At 43.2% G+C, this 25343-nt stretch overlaps 1 protein-coding gene across 1 annotated transcript in view; it reads right to left on the minus strand.

Moving 5' to 3' along the window:
- Positions 1-16243, minus strand: part of IGFBP1 (insulin like growth factor binding protein 1) — a 43816-nt gene extending 27573 nt beyond the window's left edge. Inside the window, exon 1 of the mRNA XM_070767121.1 lies at positions 15873-16243. Coding sequence (XP_070623222.1) covers positions 15873-16215 — 343 coding nt within the window. The 5' untranslated portion in view covers positions 16216-16243. The remainder of the gene's footprint in view (positions 1-15872) is intronic.
- Between the last annotated feature and the right edge of the window lie 9100 nt (positions 16244-25343).

Here is a 25343-nt window from a genome sequence, read left to right on the forward strand (position 1 = left end):
ACAACTTGGGGACTCGTCCGGGATTCCATCCTGTTGGCTGTCCAGAGAGGAACGTCTTTAGGTGCACCCTGTCCCATTTGGACAGAAGATGAACCTCCATGGATAGGCAAGTGGCTCTGGTAGACCCGTAAAATTGGCTAAATGAGATCACTAGGACAAGGAGACAGAAAGAGGAAGAGACAAAGAGAAATAATAGAAGGCCCCTCAAGGACCGGGCAACCCTGTGCACAGGTCTGGTAAGTACCTGTAATTTGCTATGGCATTTTACAACTAAGGGACTACTTACTCAGATGGTTATTGGGCGGGTAGGCTAGGTTGTTTGGAGACTATTGAGTGTGTGTGGTGAGACGTCCTTTTGAGGGGTCCTATTAGAGGATCTGCAGGACGATGTGAGAGTTGACTCCTGATTTGCGGTTCCATCCTCCCGCGAGGGAATTGGCCAGAAAAGGAGGCACGAAAGTTGGTGAAGTGTGAATTGAAAGTCTCAATAGTGGGAAACTCCAACAGGGAAATCCTAGTGGGAAAACTACCATTAACGTCCAAGGGCAAGATAATTCTTGGAAAGGTGGGCTAGGTAGCTTGGAGACTAAAAGATACTCCAATCTCCTAGTGGTAAAACTGCCTCGGGTGGGCTAGGTAGCTTGGAGACTAAAAGATACTCCAATATCCTAGTGGGAAAACTGCCTTAAAAATCCAAGATCAAGAAGAAAATAAAATAATGGGAAATAAAGAGTCTGCAGACATAAAGAGAAAGAGAGAGAGAGAGAGAGAAAAGAGCCTGGTTCAGACTCTGAACCCGAAGAGAAAGAGTTGTTAAAACTTTTATTTAAGGAAGTAAAAGTTGTTAAAGCGGCAGATAGCCCAGAGTTAAAGAGTTAAAGAGCTGTGTAGTAACAAAAGGAGGAAAGTTAGATTTTGAAAATGCCTGGAAATTAATTTAGACCCTCCAACTACTATGCAGATTTCAGGAGAATGGAAATTCCCCAAAACATCAAGTTTACTCCAAGTAAGAAAAGAGGCTGAGTGATTAATAGGGGATTTAACATAATAACGATGTGTAGAATTGGATTGATTGTGATATGTTTTGACTGGCTGGCAAATGAATGATGTGTGTGTTTGTGTGAAGAATGGAACTCATTAGCTTATGAAAAAGCTCCCTGGAATAATTGTAGATTTATTTGTATGAAATGGAATTTTGATATGAAAATGATGTATACAAGCAGTAAGAAAAAGTTGGTGTGAATGCATTTTTGATTCTTTAAAACAGTAAGTAGTAATGAAATGTATGTTATTTACTAAAGCTAGAAGAAAAAAAATTGTTGAGAGAATGATGAGTGGAGAAAAGTATTACATTTCTGTGTAGATATATATATATATATATATGTAACATTTTCCTTGTCAAGGATTCTTTTGCCTTGAAGGAGTAAGAGAGAGAAAGGATAGCCCCCCTCCCCCTTTGAGTGTAGCTGCTCGCTTTTAACAGTTTCCCCCCTCACTCCCCCTTCTCCTTGCTTGAGAAAGGAGGGGTCAATGGGCAGCTTATTCATAAAGCCTTTCACTGTTTGGATTTGATTCTCTTTTTTTAAAGATAATTTTAGGTTTTTAAAAGAATTTTAATTAAACAAACACACACACACATATATATATGGAAAAGATTTTGAAAAGATTTTGATGTTTTAATCTATGAGAATTTGCTTCCATTTGAATGGAAGTTGAATCTGATTCATTTTACTAAAAGCAAAGCATTGATTCTAAAGTTTGCCCCAAATATATTTCAGAGCATTAACTTAGAATACCTATTAAGATTGTTTTCTGAAAAGAAAAGAAAAGCAAGGGCTGTTCATTTTTTCCCCTTTTTATGTCTCTGTGTGGAACACATTGAAAAAAAAAATAGAAGACAGGGTGCTCCACTTTAGGGCTTATTTGTTAACAGCACAAGTTGTTGCCCTTCAGAAATTGTTACAGAACTGGTTTAAATATTTTCAGTGTTAGTGAAAGAAAGCATAAAATTAATTGTTGGAGGAGCTGTGGTAGTTAGCACCTCTCTTTTTGGTCTTGAACCAAAAAAAAACCAAAACAGTAGATGGCGGATGGATTGAAAGAGTTTGAAATATGAGAGAATACTTATGGAGCAAATGATTAGTGTTAACTACTGATGTTAACTTGAATCCAGCTTAGTTTTTAAGAGGAGATTTAGAAGAAGAAGCAAATAAAATTAATGAGATGAAGCAATTAAATTACAGACCAGAGTTAGATCTGACTTGATGGATGTGTCCTTAAGAAAAGAAAGAGAAGGAGTTTTGGTTTAAGCCAATTAGAAAGATGTTGGAATGTAAGAGACTGGGCAGAGGATGATTTAGACAGTAAAGAAGGATTCTGAAGTTTAGTAGAAGAGAAAGGAGAGGTTTTGTTTCCTGAGGCAGAGGCCAAGATAGAAGATGGGGATTTGGAAGTGGACAAGGAGAAAGGATACCTGGAATGTGATAGATGGATCTTCAAGATTAGTGGAAGGACATTGTTCCAATGGATATGCCATTATTAGGATAATAGGATAATATGAGAGAAGAACAGGGATGGTAGGCACAATAGTGTGCTTTTGCATGCCCCTTACAGATCTCTTAGAAAAGGGGAGATGTCAACAGTAGATAATTTAAGGTTGAAGATTTTGGGGTTAGGGGAAGAAACAACAGAGTCAGGTAGTGAGTTCCAGGCATTGATCACTCTATTGCTGAAGTCATACTTTCTGCAATCAAGTTTGGAGCGATTTACATTTTGTTTGTATCTATTATTGTGTTGTTGTTGTTGTTGTTGTTGTTGGAGGTGAAGTAGTCACTAATAGGAAGGACGTTATGGTGTATGATCTTATGAACAACAGTTAAATCAGTTGTTCGGAGGAGACGTAGTTGTAGATTGTCTAAGCGTAGTATTTGAAGTTTGGAGGAGTAAGGTAGTTTGTTTCGAGAGGAGGAGTGAAGGACTGTTCTTGTGAAGTACTGTATTTCTGGACTGCCTCAATTGTGTCAATGTCAGTTATGCAATGTGGGTTCCATACAGGTGAGCTATATTCGTGTATTGGTCTGATGAATGTTTTGTAAGCTCTGGTTAATAGTTCAGTGTTTCTGGAGAAGAAGCCATGTAAGGTTAGGTTTGTAACTCTTAATGCCTTTTTTTTTAAAGCAATGTTGTTACAGTGAGCTCTGGCACATAGGTCATTGGATATGAGTACTCCAAGGTCTTTGACAGGGTTAGCTATGAGTTCATTATTTCCAAGTATGTATTTAGTATTTTGATTCTGTAAGACAGAGCATTTGTTGGTTGAGATTTGAAGTTGCCAGTTGTTACACCATTCAGCTAAATGATCAAGGCCATTTATTAGAGGAAAACGTGGTCAGTGATTAAAAGAAGAAGAAGAAAAAGAAGAAGAAGAAGAAGAAGTTACCCAACCACTGATCTGCACAAGTGACCGAATTATATGCTTTATTGAGAGCTCTAGAATTAAGTAGAGAAAGGATAGTAAATATATATACATTGATTCAAAATATGTTTTTGGAGTTGTACGCACTTTTGGGAAAATTTAGAAGGAAAGGGGATATGTGGCAAGTCAAGGAAAGAATTTAATACATTTTGAGTTAATATATCAAGTTTTAAAAGTCTTAAAAGGGCCACAAGAAACTGCTGCAATTCATATTCGAGCACATCAAAAGGGGGAAGAAGAAGATAAGAAAGGAAACAGATTAGCGGATAGAGAAGCTCAAGCAGCGGGCCAGAAGGAGGAGGAATGAGTGTTTGTTCTGATTCCTCAAGTCTTAGATCCTGAAGAAATTCTATTTAGTGAAGGTAAACAGGAAAAACTAAAGCAGATAGGAGGACAGGAGGGGAAGGATGAGAAATGATTCCTCCCAGATGGAAGACAATTATTGAACCAACCTTATTTTAGGAGAATAATGGAAAGATTACATGAAGGGAGTCATAGGGGAACTCAAGGATTGATAGACACAGTATTGAAAACATTTACTGGGATAAAAATATATACAGTGATCCCCCGGTTATTGCGTCCCCGACCATTGCGAACAGGGTAATTTGCGATTTTTGAACCCGGAAGTCAAAACACCATCTGCGCATGCGTGCCCTTTTTTTCTATGGGCACGCATGCGTAGATGGCGCCCGGCAGATCAGCTGCTGGGCGGCTTCCCTGGGTCTTCCCCCTCTTGCTGGCGGGAGGGCGAGCGGCGGGCATCAGCAAGGAGTTTCCCCACCGCCCACGCAAACTCCTCGCTGCCGCCCGCCCTTCGCCCGCCCACGCTGTTCATTCTCGCCGCTTCCCACCTGAGTCCTGAAGCGAATTCGCTTCAGGACTCAGCTGGAAAGCGGCGAGAGCGAGCGCTAGCGAACGGCTTGTCCGCCGCCCGCTCGCGCGTCCCGCGCCCACGCCGTTCATTCTCGCTGCTTCCCACCTGAGTCCTGAAGCGAATTCGCTTCAGGACTCAGCTGGAAAGCGGCGAGAGCAAGCGCTAGCGAACGGCTTGTCCGCCGCCCGCGCGCGTCCTGCGCCCACGCCGTTCATTCTCGCCGCTTCCCACCTGAGTCCTGAAGCGAATTCGCTTCAGGACTCAGCTGGAAAGCGGCAAGAGCGAGCGCTAGCGAACGGCTTGTCCGCCACCCGCTCGCGCGTCCCGCGCCCACGCCGTTCATTCTCGCCACTTCCCACCTGAGTCCTGAAGCGAATTCGCTTCAGGACTCAGGTGGAAAGCGGCGAGAGCGAGCGCTAGCGAACGGCTTGTCCGCCGCCCGCTCGCGCGTCCTGCGCCCACGCCGTTCATTCTCGCCGCTTCCCACCTGAGTCCTGAAGCGAATTCGCTTCAGGACTCAGCTGGGAAGCGCGAGCGAGTGGCGCCAGCGAACGGCTTGTCCGCCACCTGCCTGCCCGCTAGCGAGGAGCCGAAGATTGGGGGCGGCACGGCTGTTTTAAAACGTCGCCGCCGGCATGGGGGGCTTCCTAGCAGCCCCCCAAACCCGGGTTGGGGGTCCGGGGGGTGCTGGCAAGCCCCCCATGCCGGCGGCGACGTTTTAAAACAGCCGCGCCGCCCCCAATCTTCGGCTCCTCGCTAGCGCTGCGGAAGTAAAAACACCATCTGCACATGCGCATATGGTGTTTTTACTTCCGCAGCGCTACTTCGCGAAAACCCGCTCGTTGCGGGGGGTCCTGGAACGGAACCCTCGCAACGAGCGGGGGATCACTGTACTACAGCACAATAGGTGGTGAATAAATGTGTAAACCAAAAGGTAAACCAGAACTATGTAAGACAATGACAACGAGAAGGAAGATCACTTGCATTATATCCCTTTCAGAATGTACAAATAGATTTTATATAAATGTCACAAGTGGGAAGATTTAAATGTTTACTGGTAATAGTGGATCATTTGATAGGATGGGTGGAGGCTTTTCCGTGTGTAGATGAAACAGAACAAGATTACTGCTAGAACAAGTTATACCTAGGTACGGGTCAGCACAATAAATTGTTTCAGATTAAGGTAGACACTTTATTGGGAGAATTGTGCAGGGAATTATGAAATGGTTTGGGAATTAATTGGGACTGAATGGTAAAATAAAGCATTGTTTAACTAAGTTATACATGGAGACTGGGCTAATTTGGATCAAAGAATTATCTATAGCCCTGTTGAGAATTAGAATTCAGCCTCAAAGAGACCCTGGGTTAACGTTTTATGAAATGTTGTTTGGAATGTCTTTAAGGGGGGAGTGGATTAAAAACAGGAGATTTCCGTATAAAGATCTGATACAATATTTGCAATCATTGTCCAAGTCTTTTGAATATTCCAGATTGAGTAGCCTGTTGTTGCAAACATCTGTCCTGAGTTTTAAAGTAAAGAAATTGGTAATTGGATTCTGATAAAACGGTGGAAGCTCAAGAAACTCCAACCTATGTGGGAAGGCCCGTTCCAGGTGCTGCTGACTACAGATACCGCTGTTAGAACTGCAGAACGAGGCTGGACTCATTATACTTGTGTGAAGAAAAGCAGTGCTCCCAATACATGGACAAGTCAACCTGTCGGACCCTTAAAGCTGCGGATAACCAGAAAATAAAATGCTTATTTTTCCCTTTCAGCCTGGATGCCTGTACACCCAGAAGAAGAGAAATGAAGGATGGGTAATGCTATTATGGCTAGGGTTGATAATGAGAAAAGCAGAGGGTTATCGGATTTGTATAAGTGCAAAAGGTGGACAGGGGAGAGAAATGGGATGGGAGCCCTGAGAGAAATGTACTTATGTGTTTAATGAAATGGTAACTGAATGGCTCAAAGATAAGACACATCCTTGTCATTGGGGTGGTCTCTGGGAGGAATTTCAGGAATTTCAGTGTTATGTTATAATTGGAGCTGAGGATCCATTATGTAAGGTGAATGCAGAATTACAAAAATGGGCAATGTGTGGATGGTGGAATAAGACTATCCCATCCACCTTTATTCACAAGATTCCAGTCAATATAAAATGTGGAAATGAGTTGTATTCAGATTTACCTATGGGATGGACAGGCCGGTGTGCCTTGGACACTAAAATAACAAAATCAACCAGAATATTAAAAACAGGGAGTTTTTGGATGACGGATGAAAAGAAGGTGCAAATGATTCACCCAATCATTAAAATAATAATAATAATAATAATAATAATAATAATAATAATAATAATAATAATAATGAAAATAGACATAAGGGAGAAGGGAAATGATTGCTAGAAGTACATAAAACAGTACAAGCAGGGAGCAAGATAGGGCAAACTTTGGTTTACCAAATATGAGTGTACAGGAAAAGCTTTGCAGTGTCAGTTTAGGGTTATAGCATATCATGTATGCAAGCAACAAGGCAAAATGACATGTTATGATCCAAAGGAAAACCCAGTTCAATATTGGTTAGAAGTAAAGGAGGGAAATGATCAGGGAAAGCTTCATTCTAAAGTGCGAATAAGAAATCCTACTAGTAAAACTTTTAGAAGCTTGCCAGTTGGCCAAGGTACCCAGTGGATGTTGGAATATGGATTGGCAAAGAACATACATATATAATGACAAATATATCTGTCCTCAAAAATGGGAGGAGACTAAAGAACAGTGTTTTAATGCTGATGAAAAATACAGTACTGTCCTTATTGGAATTGTGTAGGTTGGGCTACATGGAATACTAACCCTGGAGCCAGTGGATACCTTACCAAAATAAATGTGCGAAGTAATTGTGAGAACAATAAATGTAATTATGTTAATTTTACCATAAATAATCCACAAGAGTTTATAAGTAAATGGGGAAGCCAACATGGAATAAGAATATATGGATCTGGGATTGACCCTGGAGGTTTATTTTATTTAAAAATTAGTAAGTTAGTAGAAGAAGGAAACCCATTAAGTAAGACCTTCTTCTCAGACTTTTGGGAAGAGATTGAGAAACCTTTTAAGTACCAGAGGGAGCCATAAATCTGTTCTTAACATTTGCCAAAACTATTGCTCAGACATTAAATGTGTCCAATTGTTATGTGTGTGTGGGAAAATATGTAGGGGACCAATGGCCCTTAGAAGCAGTAGAATGGAATATAAGCATACCATATGATGAGGCTAATACAGTATTACACAAGCAGAAAGTTAATGGATGCTACAAACTCCGATTGTGATTAGATGGTGTGTAAATAGAATAGATCCCCATGCCCTAATACAGTGGTCCCTCGACTTGCGCGTTCTCGATTAGCGCGAAACGCTGCAACGCGGTTTTTCAAAAAATATTATTTAAAAAAATAAAATATTAAAAAATAAATTTTTTTAAATTCTGTTCCCTGAATGGAGACCGCCGGCCGCTCAATCGGGCCGGCAGGGAACAGAATGGAGCCTTCCGCGGCGGGGCTGGTAAGGGGGGGAGCCGAGGGGGGAGCCGAGCCCAGCCCCGTGGCATTCGCTTTCCTCCCGCCGGCAGCCGACTGATCGTGGGCTCCTTCGCAACCTCGGAGAGCTTCCTGGTTTTCGTGAGCTTTCATGCCCCGGAAGCTCTCCGAGGTTGCGAAGGAGCCCACGATCAGTCTCGGCTGCGGGTGGGAGGAAGGCGAATCCCCCGTGGGCTCCGTTACATCTTCCGCTGCCAGCCAGGCCATGCTGGCGGCAGCGGAACAATCGCTGGCTGTCAACTTTTCTTTTTAAAACTGGGCAGGAGCTGACTTGCCTCCCCAGTGCTAAAAAGAAAAGTTGACAGCCAGCGCTACGACTGACGGAATGCTGAGCCTCCCGGTGGAAGGCTGCCGCTTGGCCGGGGAGGCTCGGCCGAAAGGGGCTGGAGCGGCAGAGCCGAGCATGCCTTCCGCCCGGGAAGTCCTGCCCCTTCATCCCCACCCCTCGCCCCTGTGGTCGGCGGGGATGAAAGGGCAGGACTCCCTGGGTGGAAGGCGTGCTCGGCTCTGCCGCTCCAGCCCCTTTCGGCCGAGCCTCCCCGGCCAAGCAGCCAGGGAAGTCGAGCCAGGCGTGGCGGCGGCAGCGCTGCTTCTCCGGTCGCCCGGTCCTCTCCTGCCTCCTGCGCCGATGTTCCCCGCTGCGACGGAAGGCAGTCGCTTGGCTAGGGAGGCTCGGCCAAAAGGGGCTGGAGCGGCAGAGCCGAGCACGCCTTCCACCCAGGGAGTCCTGCCCTTTCATCCCCGCCAACCACAGGGGCGAGGGGTGGGGATGAAGGGGCAGGACTTCCCGGGCGGAAGGCGTGCTCGGCTCTGCCGCTCCAGCCCCTTTCGGCCGAGCCTCCCTAGCCAAGCGACTGCCTTCCGTCGCAGCGGGGAACATCGGCGCAGGAGGCAGGAGAGGACCGGGCGACCGGAGAAGCAGCGCTGCCGCCGCCACGCCTGGCTCGACTTCCCTGGCTGCTTGGCCGGGGAGGCTCGGCCGAAAGGGGCTGGAGCGGCAGAGCCGAGCATGCCTTCCGCCCGGGAAGTCCTGCCCCTTCATCCCCACCCCTCGCCCCTGTGGCCGGCTCATCCAGGGGGGCGTGTGTGGACTGGCAAGCGGCAAGCGGGAAGACCAAGGGAAGGTTCCTTCAGCTGCCCAACACCTGATCCGCTCCGCAGCGCGGCAGCAGCGAGGAGCCGAAGATGGGGTTTCCCCTTTGCCTTTACCCCATCTTCGGCTCCTCGCTGCTTCCGCGCTGCGGAGCAGATCAGCTTTTGGGCGGCTGAAGGAATCTTCCCTTGGTCTTCCCCGCCGCCCACACGCAAACTCCACCATCTGCGCATGTGCGGCCATGAAAAAAATGGCGCACATGCGCAGATGGTGGTTTTACTTCCGCATCCAATATAACGCGGAAATCGGTTAGCGCGGGAGGTCTTGGAACGTAACCCCCGCGCTAACCGAGAGATCACTGTATTGGATATGTCCCTTGTGAAATAATGATAGTTCTAAGTATGGACTAATGATGTTACCCTGTCTTATTTCCTTAATTAGAAGTTTTGTCCAGAGTTCCATTGAAAGTATTGTATCCAGTCAATAATCAATTAAAACTATAATGGTAATGAAAAAGATTGGGAAAGAGTTGAAATTACTAGAGAATGAACAGCAAAACATTCAGGAAGAGAAAACGAATAATGGAAAAAAAAAAAGCAAGTTGTTGGAAATAAAATAAAATCTTAAACAGTTTTGTATTAAAGAAAACAAAGAAGAAAAATGAAGGAATTGAAGGAAAAATCCATTATGTATAAAATAATTTAAGTTTTATTTTAAGAATATCAGTATTTGCTGTCTGGAGTTTCTGTTTTTAACAAGATTAGGATTTCCTGTTTTTCCTTATCTTGTGACTGTCACTTTGGGATCTGTTTTTAACAAGATAAATGTTTGCTGTTTAACAAGATAAATGTTTGCTGTTTACCCAATAAACTATTCATCTCCAGGAGAGGGAGGCAGGATGTGGACCATATTTGGGCAAGGAATTCTGTGTACCCCTATGATAAGTTGAGGAATTCTATGTACCTTTGTGATTTGTAAATCCTATATTACCTGCTCTTTAGCTTCTGTACAAGTGTCTCTTCCCTTGGGAAGAGTACCCGCTTTGCAAACCGTTTTTGGTATACCCAGAGAGAATAAACATTTCTGTTCTCTTTGTCCAAACGTCTCGTGTGAACTTTTTCATAAAATTTCAGCGCACATCTAGAAACACCGATCTACTAACCAGAGCATACAAAACATTTGTCATTTGTCAATTGTTGAATACAGCTCACCTGTATGGAATCCATACTGCATAACAGACATTAATACAATTGAAGGAGTCCAGAAATACTTCACAAGAAGAGTCCTCCACTCTTCATTATGCAACAAATTGCTTCAATTACTATGTTTATACCGCCTCTGAACTGATTTAACTGTTGTTCATAAAATAATACATCCCAATGTACTCCCTGTTAGCGACTACTTCACCTTTAATAACAACAACAAAAGAGCACGCAATAGATACAAACTAAATGTAAATCGCTCCAAACTAGACTGCAGAAAATACAATTTCAGCAATAGAGTGGTCAACACCTGGAATTCACTGCCGGACACTGTTGTTTCTTCCCCCAGTTCCAAATCTTCAACCTTACATTATCTACAATAGACCTCTCCCCTTTTCTAAGAGATCTGTAAGGGGGGTGCATAAGTGCACCTTTGTGTCTACCGTTCCTGTCCTAATGTCCTTTTATCTTTTCTATCCCTACTTTATACTTATATTATGTTAAACATACTACATTACAATACTATATTTGTATGACAAATAAATAAATAAAATTAATAAATGAAGATATGCAAATAGAAATAAAATGATAGTGCAAAAGAAAGCAAAGGTAGTACCAATACTAATAGGTGCATTCCCAAAACATCTAATGGACCACTTGAATATCATTGACAAAATTGCCATCTGTGAGTTGCAAAAGACTATATTACTCATATTACATTCTGTGATAATATCTTTAACAGTATCAAATAATCTGGTGTAAATTCAAACACAATCAAATGTCCTTGGGAAAGGTTTAGTGAGTGGATAAAAATGTCAAATTCATTCTAAATAGCTGGTTGATTGCCAGCCAGTCATTATATATTTAAATCTGTTGATTGCCCAAGTCTTAAAATATCCAGGCAATTCACCAGAGTTAAACAGACATTACAAAAAATAGATAAAACAAAAATTCCCAACAAAATGCCTGCAGGAATCACGATGGATGCACACAACTCCCCGAGTGCCTGGTAGATTTATTTATTTTATTGACTTTAATTTTAGTGTAATTTTAAGTGATTGTTTTTATTTTTATAAAACGAGCAATGAAAATTCAGTGTGTAGCAGCATAACATTTCAGCATTTTCAAAGATGCCTTTGGCTTCCAAATATCTCCCCATAGATATTCATAGATAAACGCAGGAGTGATTATAGCCCAGTTTGGAAGTGTTCTCATCTAGTCAGCAAAAACAAATCAAAGGTCAGCTGAGATGAAAATATCCTATACAGTGGAACCCCGACATAAGAGCTGCTCTACTTAAGAGCAACTCGAGATAAGAGCTGGGAGGGGAGAGATATTTTTGTTCTACTTACAAGCCCAAATTCGAGATACAAGCGCCAAGGAGCTGTCTCCTGAAGCCAAACGCTAACTTCCGCGTTCGGCTTCAGGAGACAGCTGCGAAGCAGCGCGCGTGTTTTAAAAGGTTGCAGCCGGCCTGGGGGGCTCGGGGGGGTGCTTGCAGCTTTCTTTCTTGCTCTTTTTCTTTCTCTCTTTTACCTTCCCTTCCTCTATTTCTTCTTTTCTTTCTCCTTCCCACCCTCTTCCCTCCCTCCCTCCCTTCACTCATTCCTCTCTTACTCTCCCCTTTCATAAGTTTCCTTGCTTCCTTCCTCTGTTCCTGTCCCTTCCCTCTTTCCTTCCTTCCTTCCCACCCTCCGTCCATTCATTCACCCATTCCTCTCTTGATCGCTTAAAGCCGGTCCCTGGTGCAAAAAGGGTTGGGGACCTCTGTCCTACAGGATTGGGTGGCAGAGAAGTTGAACATATGTAAATTTAAAAGTTTAAGAAAGTTTACAAGTTAAGTGAAAGAAACTTCATTATTCATTTATATGTACATGTACATTTCTTCATTAAAAACATGTCTTTCTGCATAATTTAGACTAACTTTGTGAGTTTTTTGAGGGCTGGAACCAATTAAAATTATTTACATTAATTCCTATGGGGAAAAGTCGTTCGAGATAAGAGCTGCTCGACTTAAGAGCCCAGGTCCGGAACGAATTAAACTCGTATCTCGAGGTACCACTGTATTATAAAAAGAGATGGTATGGAATAACTTACGCAGTTGAGATTTTTTTGGGGGGGGGTTGGTTTTTTTTTAGTGTTTGGCTATTTTGTGACAGACTATGCCCACTAAGTCAGCCATTTGATCATTGCCAAGTCCTTCCCCATGGAAGATTTTTTATGTTTACAGAACAAACCACAACATGTAATAGCCTTTTTTGAGAGAGAGAAAACTATCATAATAAACTCTAAAAATTCAGATGTGCCAGGTGTAAAAATATTGGAGATTCCTAGCCTAAATTAATGTTGTTTTACCTTTTACCTTTCTTTTTTTAAATGTAGGCTTATACTGTTAAATGTGCATTGGCAATGGCAAGTATTGACATCCTAGAAGATGAAGACTATAACTTTCTGAAATAGCCAACCAGCCATTGAAAATTTTGGTAATTTTCCAAGACCATCCAGAGATCAACAAAATGCAGTGGTTTGACCCATCTAGTGAACACTTGCATATCAGAGAATTTTCTTCATATATTTTCAACAGCTAGACATCAAGCATTTTATACATTTTACTGTGAAACATTTCCCCTATGACTATCCAAAGTCAGAATAGTATAGATTAAAATTAATAATACATTCAGCCAATATTCCCTCTAATTTTTTTTCGGTGTGGGCGGAAAAGTATAGTATCTGAGCAGCAGTCCCATTGGGACTGGGCGGCATAGAATGAATGAATGAATGAATAAATAAATAAATAAATAAATAGATAAGAAAAAAATCCCTTCTTTTTTATTAAAAGAAATTAATAATAAAACAAAACCAAAATCTATTATTATTAAAACTAAAACAACCAGCAAAACCAAAAACATAACTATTAATAAAAACAGGTGAGGGCTGGGTATTTTTTCTCTCTGTTATTATTTAAGTGCTTTTACCATATGCTTTAAATCAAGTGTCTTCCCCTCTCTCTCTCACTCTCTCTCACTCTCTTCCTTCCTCTCTCCTCTCCCTCTCTTTATTTCTTGCTCTGTCACTTTCCCTTCCACTCTTCTCTCTCTTTCTTTCTCTCTCTCTAGCTTTCTTTCTCTCTTTCTCTCTCTCTCTCTCTCCCTCTTGCTCTCTCTCTTTTTCTCACTTTCTCTCTCCCTCTCGCCTTTCTATCTCACTTTGTCTGTTGCTCTCTTTCTCTCTCTCTTATTCTCTTTCTCTCTTTTCATTCTCTCGCTCTTGCTTTCTCTCTCACACTCTTTCTCTCTTGTTTCTTTCCCTCTCTTGCTTTCTCTCTCTTTCACTCTTTCTCTCTTGTTTTCTCTCTCACACACACTCTTTCTCTCTCTTGTTCTCTCTCTCTTGCTATCTCTCCCTCTTGCCCCCTCTTTCTCTCTCTCTTACTTTCTCTCTCTTTCACTCTTTCTTTCTGTCTCTCAAACACACTTTCTCTCTCTTGTTCTCTCTCTCTTGCTATCTCTCCCTCTTGCCCCCTTTCTCTCTCTCTTGCTTTCTCTCTCTTTCACTCTTTCACTCTTTCTCTCTTGTTTTCTCTCTCTCTCTCTCTTGTTCTCTCTTTTTCTCTCTTCCTTTCTTCTCTGCGGAGGCCGGCAAAGGTTTTTCTTATTTTGAATGTTCCGGGTGGGCTAGCAGGGGGATGGGGAGCGCGCATGCATGCACCCCCAACATTCCAAAGAACCTTTGCCGGCCTCCACTGTCAGAAGGTTTTCTCCGAGTGCTCGCCGCCACTGCAGCCACCGCTGTGGGAGGAGCTGGAGAAAGGGGCCGATCGGGCGGACGGGTGGCAGTGGCGAGAAGCCATGGGCGCAAGGGGGGCGGAGGCACTTGGGGGGTGGAGGCGACTGCAGCGCCGGCCTCTGCACTTTTGTCGCTCCTCACCCCAAACTCCAACACCCGGCTCCTTGCGTGGCCCTAGAAAAGTGTGCGTGAGGGGTTGTTTTTGGCCTTAGAGGTCACTACCTGGCGCTGGTGCTGCCAGTGCCCTCCCGCCGGGCTCCAAAGGACACTTGGTAACGCCCCTGCCAAGGAAGCTCCAGCTGTGCGGGGCCTCTGACCTGAAGCTATTTTAAATGTTCCAGGCGGGCTGGCAGGGGGATGGGGGAGCACACACGCACGCACACCTGACATTCCCAATCCTCCCTCCGCTGTGAGAAGAATGCCTGCCCCGCCTCTCCTGTAGTCGTTTCGCTGACAGCCTGGTACAAAAGCGCTCTTGGTGAAGGGACTGCAAGAGGGGCCGGGCGAGCGTTACCGGCCGGATGAGGAGGACGAGAAGCCTCTGCAGCCACCCCCAATCCCCCCCTCCCTGGGCGCCTTCCAAAGGTCCCTGGAAAAAGGCAGGAGGTAGCAGCGAGGCGCGAGGACAAGCAGGCAGCTTGGTGGAGGGGAAGCGCTGAGGGGCTCTCCTCCTTCCCCATCCCCGCGCTTCTCTCCTGCTTTGGCTTTTGCTTCACCCTGCGATTTCCCCGCAGTTCAAACGGAGGCAAGAGGCGGCTTGGATAAAATTGCGGGGAAATCGTGGGGCGAAGCGAAAGCCAGGGCGGACTCGCAACTGCACTACCTGACTCTGTCAGCAGTAAAACAGGCCTATGACATGTTGATGTTTCCCCTGCATCCATCTCTACATTCCTTGGGGCAGGAGCTGGGCCAGATCCAACCACAACAGGCATGATCTCTTTAACATTGTCAATAGTTAAATGCATTAATGAGGGCTGAAAATACAACATCTATGTAATAGGCAATCAGGTAATACAGAGGTCAAGGGTAAATGTACAGTATCTTACTCCTATCTGAATGCAGACTGGATGACAGATATGGGTTTCTACTATTTAATCTGTAAATCAAAATCGATGAAACTTTAATAAATAAATTTTCAATCACTGTATATGAGACCATAAGTAATTAAGAGCAGGATCAATAGGTTGGAGCATTTTACAGAGATATTATTCCATTTCTATTTAGGTTAGCAGAACTAACATGTCTCTATGTAAGGGAGATTGGTAGTTTCTAAATTTGATAGGTAAGAAACAAACAAATGATCTTGTCTTAAAACAAAACATTCATGCACAAATGCTTTCTACTCAAAACTTTAAGAAGTTGTTGCCTCCTCCCATCATTGGGAGACTGATAAAAAAGCAACTCCTCTCCCTTTAAAAGTTCTCTCACAGCTATAAAAGTCAGCCTCATCATATTATATTTTCTTAGTCCTCTGCTCAAACTAGGAAACTGTGCTTTGATTTTAGGAGTAATCTTATTTTGAAAATGCCACTGACTGATTCCTATAGTCATTCAATCAGTTCCTCAGTGCCAGATATTGGACAGCAAGTTCTAAATGTGTTTTCTAACATAGTGTTTTTGTCTCTATTTCCCAATCTTTGTTTTTGAACCACATAAACTAAGTTAGGTAGAGAATCTCTCAATTTCAGCCATGCTGAAATGAGTTAACTTTTCAATCTAGGGAGTTGGGCAGCATACAAATGGAAACAAACAAACAAACAAACAAGATCACTCTAATCACTGTCATTTTCTCTGCCAGTCATCACCAACATTCTGAGTATGAGCAAAAAGAGATACAGAAAGATCCGTTTCTTACCTGCAGTATCTGTCCTATCAGCAATGGGGAGACATGTACCTTGCCCCTGAGTGAGAACATAAAGAGGTCGAGCTTGATCTACCTGTACCTGGCAACTAAGCCCCTGGCTACACCTTGCTGTGTATATTCCACAAAGCTCCCCCAGCTGACGGGCACAGTTATGACAGCAACTGCAGCCTGGTTGGCGTGATGTTTCTGGGCAGCTGGCAGACACTGGTGGGCATAGTCTGAGCTTTTCTTCAGTACAAGGGGCACAATGCATTAAATGGAGGGCAGCACCCAAACTGAAGCCAGGCCCAAAAAGTAACAGTAGAAGCTGACAGCTGAAGCCTGAGTAAGTCATGACGCTTTAGAAGGATTGTGAAGCAGAGTCTGCTGCTATTAGAGAAAGAGGGGAATACTACTCAGCTTTTCCATGCAGCTAGTCCTGAATTCTCCACAGTGGGCGATTCATATAATTTCTTGAGAGTCTGTTAATCTTTAAACCTAAGTTAACTATTATTTGAAGAGGAGGGACAAAAAACAGAGTTTGATTGGTAGTTTGTATCCCATCCCCCTTATTTTCCCCTTTAATTAAGTGTTGCCATAATTAATCACTATTCTATTTATTCCTAACCTTTTCAGGACAGTATAAACATGTCTATAGAAAAGGGATGGCATTTCCATTCTTATTTTTGCCTTTTTGCCTAGGCAAGAAGGTGATAAAAATTTTATTAGAAAAAAATGAGAGAGGGGTGGGAAGGATAAGTATTTCCCACTCTCTCATCCCAAAACATCACTTCATATTTGTATGAGAAGGGATTGTTTAATTTTTGTCATGTGGCTGGAGGTTATTAGAACAGTGATGTACCAATAGAGGCCCCTGGAGGGTCAAGAAAACTCCTTAGATCCAGTAATCTCTGAACATATCACATAGGAGCTAGTGTCAATTTGTGTGCTAATAAGAGTTGTTTGGTATAATTTCCTGGGCAGGTTCTTGTCCTCAAACAAGGATTAATGTGAGCACCTGATCCACTGAAGATGGGAAGGGGTTGGATGTGTATCTAATCATCAAGAAAAGAAATTCCCAATTATTTAACCCTTCATGGCAATCAGCAATCTCACATTTCAGAATGAATATACAAAACCTGCATCCTAACACACCTATCCTTAGTAAATGTCAAGGAGACATTAAAGAGAGAGTAAACCTACAAAAGAGAAAAGACAGAGTGCCTGCAAGGGTCCAATAAAGTACAGAAGCAATAAAACATGATTTTTTTTTAAAGGAGGAGGGTAAGAGATGGAAAATGTTACAGCTGTGCAAGTAGCATTAATTATTGCAGAGGAGGAGAGAGAGAATGAGAGAGACTGCACTAGAACTAAGCGGAGATTGTCCAGAGACAGGTTGAAGATTGTTCGGGGGTGCGAAAGATGGGAGGCTCTGGAGATGTTTCCCAAGAACAATAACTTCTGGAGGGCGACCAGAGCAACTGATGAGAACAGTCATTGTCCAAGCGAGGTAAAAAGACAGGACCTCAGAATGCTTACCAATGATAGGGGCCAGCACTGAGGGGACTACCTATCATTATTTTCAGAGACCTGGATATCAGCATTGGACTTTCTAGAACTTGCCAGACTGTACTCTGGTGCCATCTTGCTGTTGCTGCTGTTTTTAATGACTTTCTAGCTGACTTATGATCAAGAACTATTAATTAATAACTGATTCCCTATTTTATATATTTTATATATTCTATATATTTTTTGTATATTTTATATATTTTATAGCCAAATTTTTATGCTTATTGTTTTTAGCTAAATTATCTGGGGATTTTAATTGACAGATAATTGGGATGGATTTATATTAATTCTTTTTTAACTAATTTAAGGGGTTAACTTATATATGTTCTTAAAACCCACCTTTGTCGTCAGGCATGGGGGAACTGAAACACCTCCCCCGGCCACGTACAATTTATGTATGGTATGTTTGTGTGTGTGCTTGTTAATATAGTGGGGTTCTTTTTTAAACTATTTTAAATACTTAAATTTATTGAATCTATTTGGATTTGTACGATTGTTTATATTTTTGTTGTGAGCCGCCCCGAGTTCGCGGAGAGGGGCGGCATACAAATCTAAATAATAAATAAATAAATAAATAAATAAATAAATGTTATAAGTGAATGGACTATTTTATTAATGTTTTAATAAATTTGCATTTTAAATTAATTATTAGGGTCACCTAACAATGGATGTCTATAACTACTGGAATGAATGGAATGGTGTGGATGGGAGTGGATGGGAGGGGAATGGTAGATGGAATGGGGTGGGTGGGTGGGATTATAATATGTATGAAGTGAAAGAATACAATATGAATAAAATTCTTTGCACACCTGATGCTGAAGAGGCAGGAGGGGAGGGGGCACTTATCTCTGGGGTGGCAGAGGGTCATAATATCCCGGTCTTGCTGGGGAGAGGCAGATATGGCGGGGGCCATGGAGCTAGCCGTTCCAGGAGAAGGAAAGATTGCTGCTTCTTCCGGCTCCATGAGTTCAACTCAAGGCTCTGGTGATGAGTGTAATTCTGGCCGTGGGCTCAGGCTGCTGCTACTCAATGCCAAGTTGGTGGTAAATAAAGCTCTCCTCATCTGAGATTTGATCCTGGATGATGAGGCAGACCTGGCTTGTGTGACCAAAACCCGGCTGGGCCCAGAGGGAGGAGTTCCTCTCTCTGAAATTTGCCCAGCCAGGTTTCAGATATGGCATCACCCCCGACCCCAGGGAAGGGGGGGAGGAATGGCTATTATAGCCAGGGAGAGCCTTTGCCTGCGTTTACAAGTCCCTCCTGGTGAAGTTGGACTTAGGGGTTCAGGTAGGCTTGTTACTAATGTACCTGTCTCCCAGCTGTATGACAACAGCCCTGCCTGTGCTGCTCGAGGAGGTAGCCGGGCTGGCGGTGGGGTTCCCCAGACTTATTGTCTTGGAGGACTTTAACCTGCTGTCGCTTGGTGAAACCTCTGGACTAGCACAGGAGTTCATGGCCACCATGACAGCCATGGACCTGACTCAAGTAGTACATGGTCCGACTCATGAGGGGGGGCATGCACCTGACATGGTATTCCTCTCTGAGCAATTGAGTAATGATCTGAAACTAAGGGGCTTTGAAGTGTTGCCTTTGTCATGGTCAGATCATTTTCTACTGCGGCTTAACTTCCTGGCTCCAATCCTTCCCCGCAGGGAGGCGGAACCGATTAGGAGGTTCTGCCCCAGACGCCTGATGGATCCAGAGGGCTTTCAGAGGGCGCTTGGGGTTATTCCAGATACACTTGTCCACAGTTCAGTAGAGTCTCTTGCTGAGGCCTGGAACAAGGCTGCAGCAGAGGCTCTTGACCGGATTGCGCCATTGCGACCTCTCCGCGGCACTAGACCCCGTAGAGTCCCATAGTTCAATGAGGAGTTCCGGGAGTTGAAACGCCAGAAGAAATGCCTAGAGAAGCGATGGAGGAAGAGTAAGTCAGAATCCGATTGAATACTTGTAAGAGCTCATATTAAGACTTACAAAGTGGCGCTGAAGGCGGCAAGATGCGCGTATCATGCCGCCTTGATTGCATCAGCGTAATCTCACCCGGCTGCTCTGTTTAGGGTGACCCGCTCCCTTCTTAACCAGGGGGGAGTTGGGGAGCCCTTGCAGAGTAGTGCCAAGGATTTTAATACATTTTTCACTGATAAAATTGCTCGGATCCAGGCGGACGTCGACTCCGTTTGGATAGCAGAGTCGACTGACAATGAGTCAGTCGAGGTGACTGGGGCCCGTACTCTTCCACCTGTCTGGGAAGAGTTTGATCTGGTGACACCTGATGAAGTGGACAAGGCCATTGGAGCTGTGAGTTCCGCCACCTGTTTACTGGATCTGTGTCCCTCCTGTTTGGTTTCAGCCAGCAGGGAGGTGACATGGAGCTGGGTCCAGGAGATTGTCAACACTTCTTTGGGGAGAGGGTCCTCTCCAGTTCCCTCCAAGGAGGCCTCCTCAAGAAGCCTTCCCTGGACCCAGCTGTACTTAATCACTATCACCCAGTCTCCAACCTTCCCTTTATGGGGAAGGTTGTTGAGAAGGTGGTGGCGCTCCAGCTCCAGTGATCATTGGAAGAAGCCAATTATCTAGGTCCTCAACAGTTGGGTTTCAGGCCCGGTTACAGCATGGAAACTGCTTTGGTCGCGTTGATGGATGATCTCTGGCGGGCCCGGGACAGGGCTTTATCCTGGTGCTCCTTGACCTCTCAGCGGCTTTCGATACCATGGACCATGGTATCCTTCTGCGTCAGCTGGAGGGGTTGGGAGTGGGAGGCACTGTTCTTCAGTGGTTCTCCTCCTACTTCTCCGGTTGGTCGCAGTTAGTGTTAGTGGGGGGTCAGAGGTCGACCCCGAGGTCTCTCCCTCGTGGGGTGCCTCAGAGGTCAGTCCTCTCCCCCCTGCTATTTAATATCTACATGAAACCACTGGGTGAGATCATCCAAGGGCATGGGGTGAGGTATCATCAGTATGCAGATGATACCCAGCTTTACATCTCCATCCCATGCCTAGTCAATGAAGCAGTGGAAGTGATATGCCGGTGTCTGGAGGCTGTTGGGGCCTGGATGGGTGTCAGCAGACTCAAACTCAACCCTGATAAGATGGAGTGGCTGTGGGTTTTGCCTCCCAAGGACAACTCCATCTGTCTGTCCATTACCCTGGGGGGAATTATTGACCCCCTCAGAGAGGGTCCGCAACTTGGGCATCCTCCTCGATCCACAGCTCACATTAGAGAAACATCTTTCAGCTGTGGCGAGGGAGGCGTTTACCCAAGTTCGCCTGGTGCACCAGTTGCAGCCCTATCTGGACAGGGAGTCACTGCTCACAGTCACTCATGCCCTCATCACCTTGAGGTTCGACTATTGTAATGCTGTCTACATGGGGCTACCTTTGAAAGTGTTCGGAAACTTCAGATCGGCAGAATGCAGCTGCGAGAGCAATCATGGGCTTTCCTAAGTATGCCCATGTTACTCCAACACTCCGCAGCCTACATTGGTTGCCGATCAGTTTCCGGTCACAATTCAAAGTGTTGGTTATGACCTATAAAGCCCTTTATGGCACCAGACCAGGATATCTGCGAGACCGCCTTCTGCCGCGCGAATCCCAGCAGCTGGTTAGGTCCCACAGAGTTGGTCTTCTCCGGGTCCCATCAACTAAACAATGTCGTCTGGTGGGACCCAGGGGAAGAGCCTTCTCTGTGGTTGCTCCGACCCTGTGGAATCAACTCCCCCCAGAGATTAGGACTGCCCCCACCCTCCTTGCCTTTCGTAAACTCCTTAAAACCCACCTCTGTCGTCATGCTTGGGGGAACTGAGACATCCCCCCCTTGCCAATGTAGTTTTTTGCATGATATGACTGTGTGTATGTATTTTATATATTGGGGTTTTTTTTCTTTTTAGACTTTTTATGTAAAACTGTTATTTTAGATTTTAATTATTAGATTTGTTACCATGTATTGTTTTATCACTGTTGTGAGTCACCCCGAGTCTACGGCGAGGGGCGGCATACAAATCTAATTATTATTATTATTATTATTACAAATGAAAATCTGGCAGTATAAAATATTGAAAGTATTAAGAATAGTTGCAGCTTTAATTCAGTATTGGGGATGGTGTACAGATTGGAATAGGTAGAAAATAATAGTTGGAGTGGTATCAGCCTATCACATAATAGATTAGACCAGTGCTTCTCAACTTGGGCAACTTTAAGATGTGTGGACTTTAATTCTCTGAATTTCTTAGTCAGAATCTGGGAGTTGAAGTTCACATAAAGAAGGAATATAGAAAAGAGCAACAAACATGATAAGGAGTTTGGATGCTAAACTGTAAATGAATGGTTGTGGAATTAAGTATGTGCAGTATAACAAAGATAAGAAATAGGGATAACTTGAAGGGGAGAATAGATTGACCTATTCTCCAAAGCAATCTGAGAATAGATTGACCTATTCTCCAAAGCATCTGAGGGCAGGGCACAAAGTAAAGTGTCGAAGATCATTAGAGAGAGATTCAATCTAGAATTAAGGAGAACTTCCCTGATAGCAAGAACAATTAATCACTGAAAAGGTTTGCCTTCAGACATTGTGGGTGTTCCATCATTGGAGATATTTAAAAAGAGATTGGACACCCATTTATTTAGAATGTTATAAGGTCTCTTGCTTCGGCAGGGGTTGGACTAGAACAGGAGTGTCAAACTCAATTTCATTGAGGGCCACATCACAGTTGTGTTTGACCTTGGGGGGGGGCAGAGTGGACATGGCTAGGGGATGGCCAGGGTAGGTGTGATCATCTTGATATCATTCATGTTGGGGGCACCTGTGGTGCCCAAATGCTAAAACAGGATTCCCCTGAGACCCTCCCTTACTCTCATTATAATCTTCTTCCTCCCTCCCTCCCTCCCTCCCTTCCCTTATTTTTTCTTTTCCTCTTCATTCTCCTTCCTTCTTCCTTCCCCTCTTTCCTAATTTTCCCTTCTTTGCTCTCTTCCCATCTTTTTCTTTGTCTTTCCTCTTTCCCTTTCTCCTTTCCTGTCCTTTCTTGCTATTCAAATACAAAAGGAGAAATATTTCTTCTTTTGTTTTTTTAGTTTGTTCTGATAGTCCTTTGCCAGTGGAAAAAGAGCATTCCATGGGCTGGATCTGGCTTGCAGGCCTTAGGTTTGACTCTCTGGGACTAGAAAATCTCTAAGGTCCTTTCCAATCCTGTTATTTTACATTTTATATTCTAATATTCCTAGAAATATTTTATTATTAAATTATTTGATTTGGTTTATATAATGGGATAGCTGCTAACATAATAATTGAATCTCTCTTTCGTCACCTTCCATCCATTGATCCTAGTCTGTCCCTCTAGTGCTCTGCCAAATAGTGTGACCCCCTCTGCTCTTTGTGACAGCTCCTCAAGTATCTGAAGATTGCTATCATGTCCTCCATAGACTTCCTCTTCATTAGACTATCTATGCCTAGTTCCTATAACCTTTCCTCGTATGCCTTGGTTTCCAATCCCTTTTTCATTCTGGTTGCTCTCTTCTGCAATTTGTCTAGAATTTCAATATCCTTTTTATAGCGTGATGACCAAAATTGTATGCATTACTCTGAGTGTGATCTAATTAGGACATTATAGAGTAGTATAGTCTTGGAGTCTTGAAGTGTATCCCTCTGTTGATGCAACTCAAGATTGTGTTGGCTTTCGTAGCCGCCGCTGTACACTGCTGGCTCTTATTCAGTTGGTCATCCACCAAGACTCTGAGATCTCCTTTGCAGTCACTACTGTTGAATGTAGTTTTACCCAGATTGTATGTGTGTCTTAGGTTTTTCTTGCCTAGGTGTAGGATTTTGCCTTTCTCTACATTAAACTTCATTTTGTTAGTTTGAGCCCACAGTACTAGTCCATCGAGATCCTTCTGTAAGACTATTCTAAGGATTTTTATGGTTTTGGGACATATGATCATACTGGCAGAAAACATGATATATTAATTTTATGTTCAAATAGAAACTATACAAATATTAATGATATTTTAGTGGTTTGCTCTCCAAGCTTGTTTCAATTTAGCTTCTGAACATTTCATTACCAGATTAGGTAACATCTTTGGTAGGATTTTTTTGTTCTATTCTCCTTAGTTTATAAATGTCTTGTGTGCAGTTTGGTCAGTTGTTCATGTAATTGGTTGCTCATTTGGAGCTATATTTATTATATTTTTAGAATTTGGAATTCAGTTTATATACATCACATGAGTTATTTTTACATTAGCACACGGGTATCAAACTCAAGACCCAAGGGCTGGATTCAACTCGTGGGATGATCTGACCTGCGGGGTTGACTTGGAAACAGTGAACAACAGGCCCATGGCTTTCCTGAGCTCCATTTTCACTGACAGATGCTTGCAGGAGGCTGTCTCAACTGAAAATGGATTTTGGGAGCCTGTTTCGCTGGCAGAGTCCTCGGGCCACCACAAACAGTTGGTGTTGAGCTGGTCACACTTACTCTAGTCCCCTGACAGAACCCTGATGTAGCTCTCAATGAAATCAAGTTTAACACCCCTGGATTAGCATATTTAAATCCTTAATCATATTTGATTATTTAAACCTAGATGTACTGTTGAGTAGATTTTCCTTTATGCCAGTGGAGATTTTCTCCTACTCAAAATGCATTATCAGGACTCAATTTGAATGTATGTTCCATTTTATTGACACTTAAAATTGAATCAAAGCTAGGCAGTTTTTATAACATAAGGTGTATTGACCCTTGCTGGCCAGCTTAAATAGGATTCAAGAAAACTTGATTTAAAGTTTCATGTAGTCATTTGACATGACCTCTTGACCCCTCAATTTTTAACCATATCCTCTAAAAGCAAACATCGTTATAAGCCTCATAGTGGTTTATAAGTGGGGAAGAAAATGTTAGCAAAAAAAAGGCCTTGTAAACATTTGTTGTAGTGACTATAGATCATGTGTTCTTTTCTATGACTCAGAAAATATATGAGAGCAGTCCAGAAGGAACACCCAATTATGGTCAGAACATGTTACATTATGACCTAGTGGCCCAGATGTTCAATATTTTTATTTGTTTAAAGTAATGTCAAGGCTGAAGGGCGGGAGCAAGGAAGATATAATACTACTATCTCAAACAAACACCCATAAACATTTCTCTCACTCTTTCACTACGTGATATTTTGCATCCTGCGTACTTTGCTTTGAAGGAAAGCAAACAGGTAGTTTGTTTTTCATCACAGACCTTTACAGTGAGACTGAACATTCCAATAAGAATAGCTAGGGTCTTTATGTGGAAAAGGGCCAATATTGCTAAAGACATCCTATTTTTCAGTTGTTTACTATGTAGTTGTGTAAAGAGATTTGTAAAGGTCAACGCCTATGAAATGTTTTATCTCATAACATTGGATAGCTCCAACCTTGCTAAGTTTTAGGAAAAAGAGAGTTCATGCCCCATCCCATTATTCTGCTTTCTTTCTGTTCTACCCAGCCTCCTTAATTAGTAGAAATAATGACACAATTCATGCTGCAAAATCAAAAGCTAGCATCCTAAAATATATTTTTGTGAACACAATTCTAAAACGTACAAGTTAAATCATTGGAATGTGAATCCGGCTGCAGTCTATCATTAGCAATAGATAGTGGGAATCTGGGAAGGCTATAAATCCTCTGATCTAATGTGCTTTCTTTGACAGATGTACTCACTGGAGTCGAAAGACATTTTTTCACCTAAACACAAAAGCAGGAGTCAAGAATCCGGAGGAATAGGAAAGTCTTTTAGCTCACAAGCTGTACTCTCCATTACAAATATTGGATCTTCACCCCTTTTTTACCCATGATATCCTCACTTATATACCGTCTGGGTATGGTCAACTGTCTAGACTTCCTTTCATAGACTCACCTTCTTAACTTCTTCCCATAAAGATATATAAAGATATTCCTGTC

The sequence above is a fragment of the Erythrolamprus reginae genome, chromosome Z (genome assembly GCF_031021105.1).
Source record: "Erythrolamprus reginae isolate rEryReg1 chromosome Z, rEryReg1.hap1, whole genome shotgun sequence".
Classification (NCBI taxonomy): Eukaryota; Metazoa; Chordata; class Lepidosauria; order Squamata; family Dipsadidae; genus Erythrolamprus; species Erythrolamprus reginae.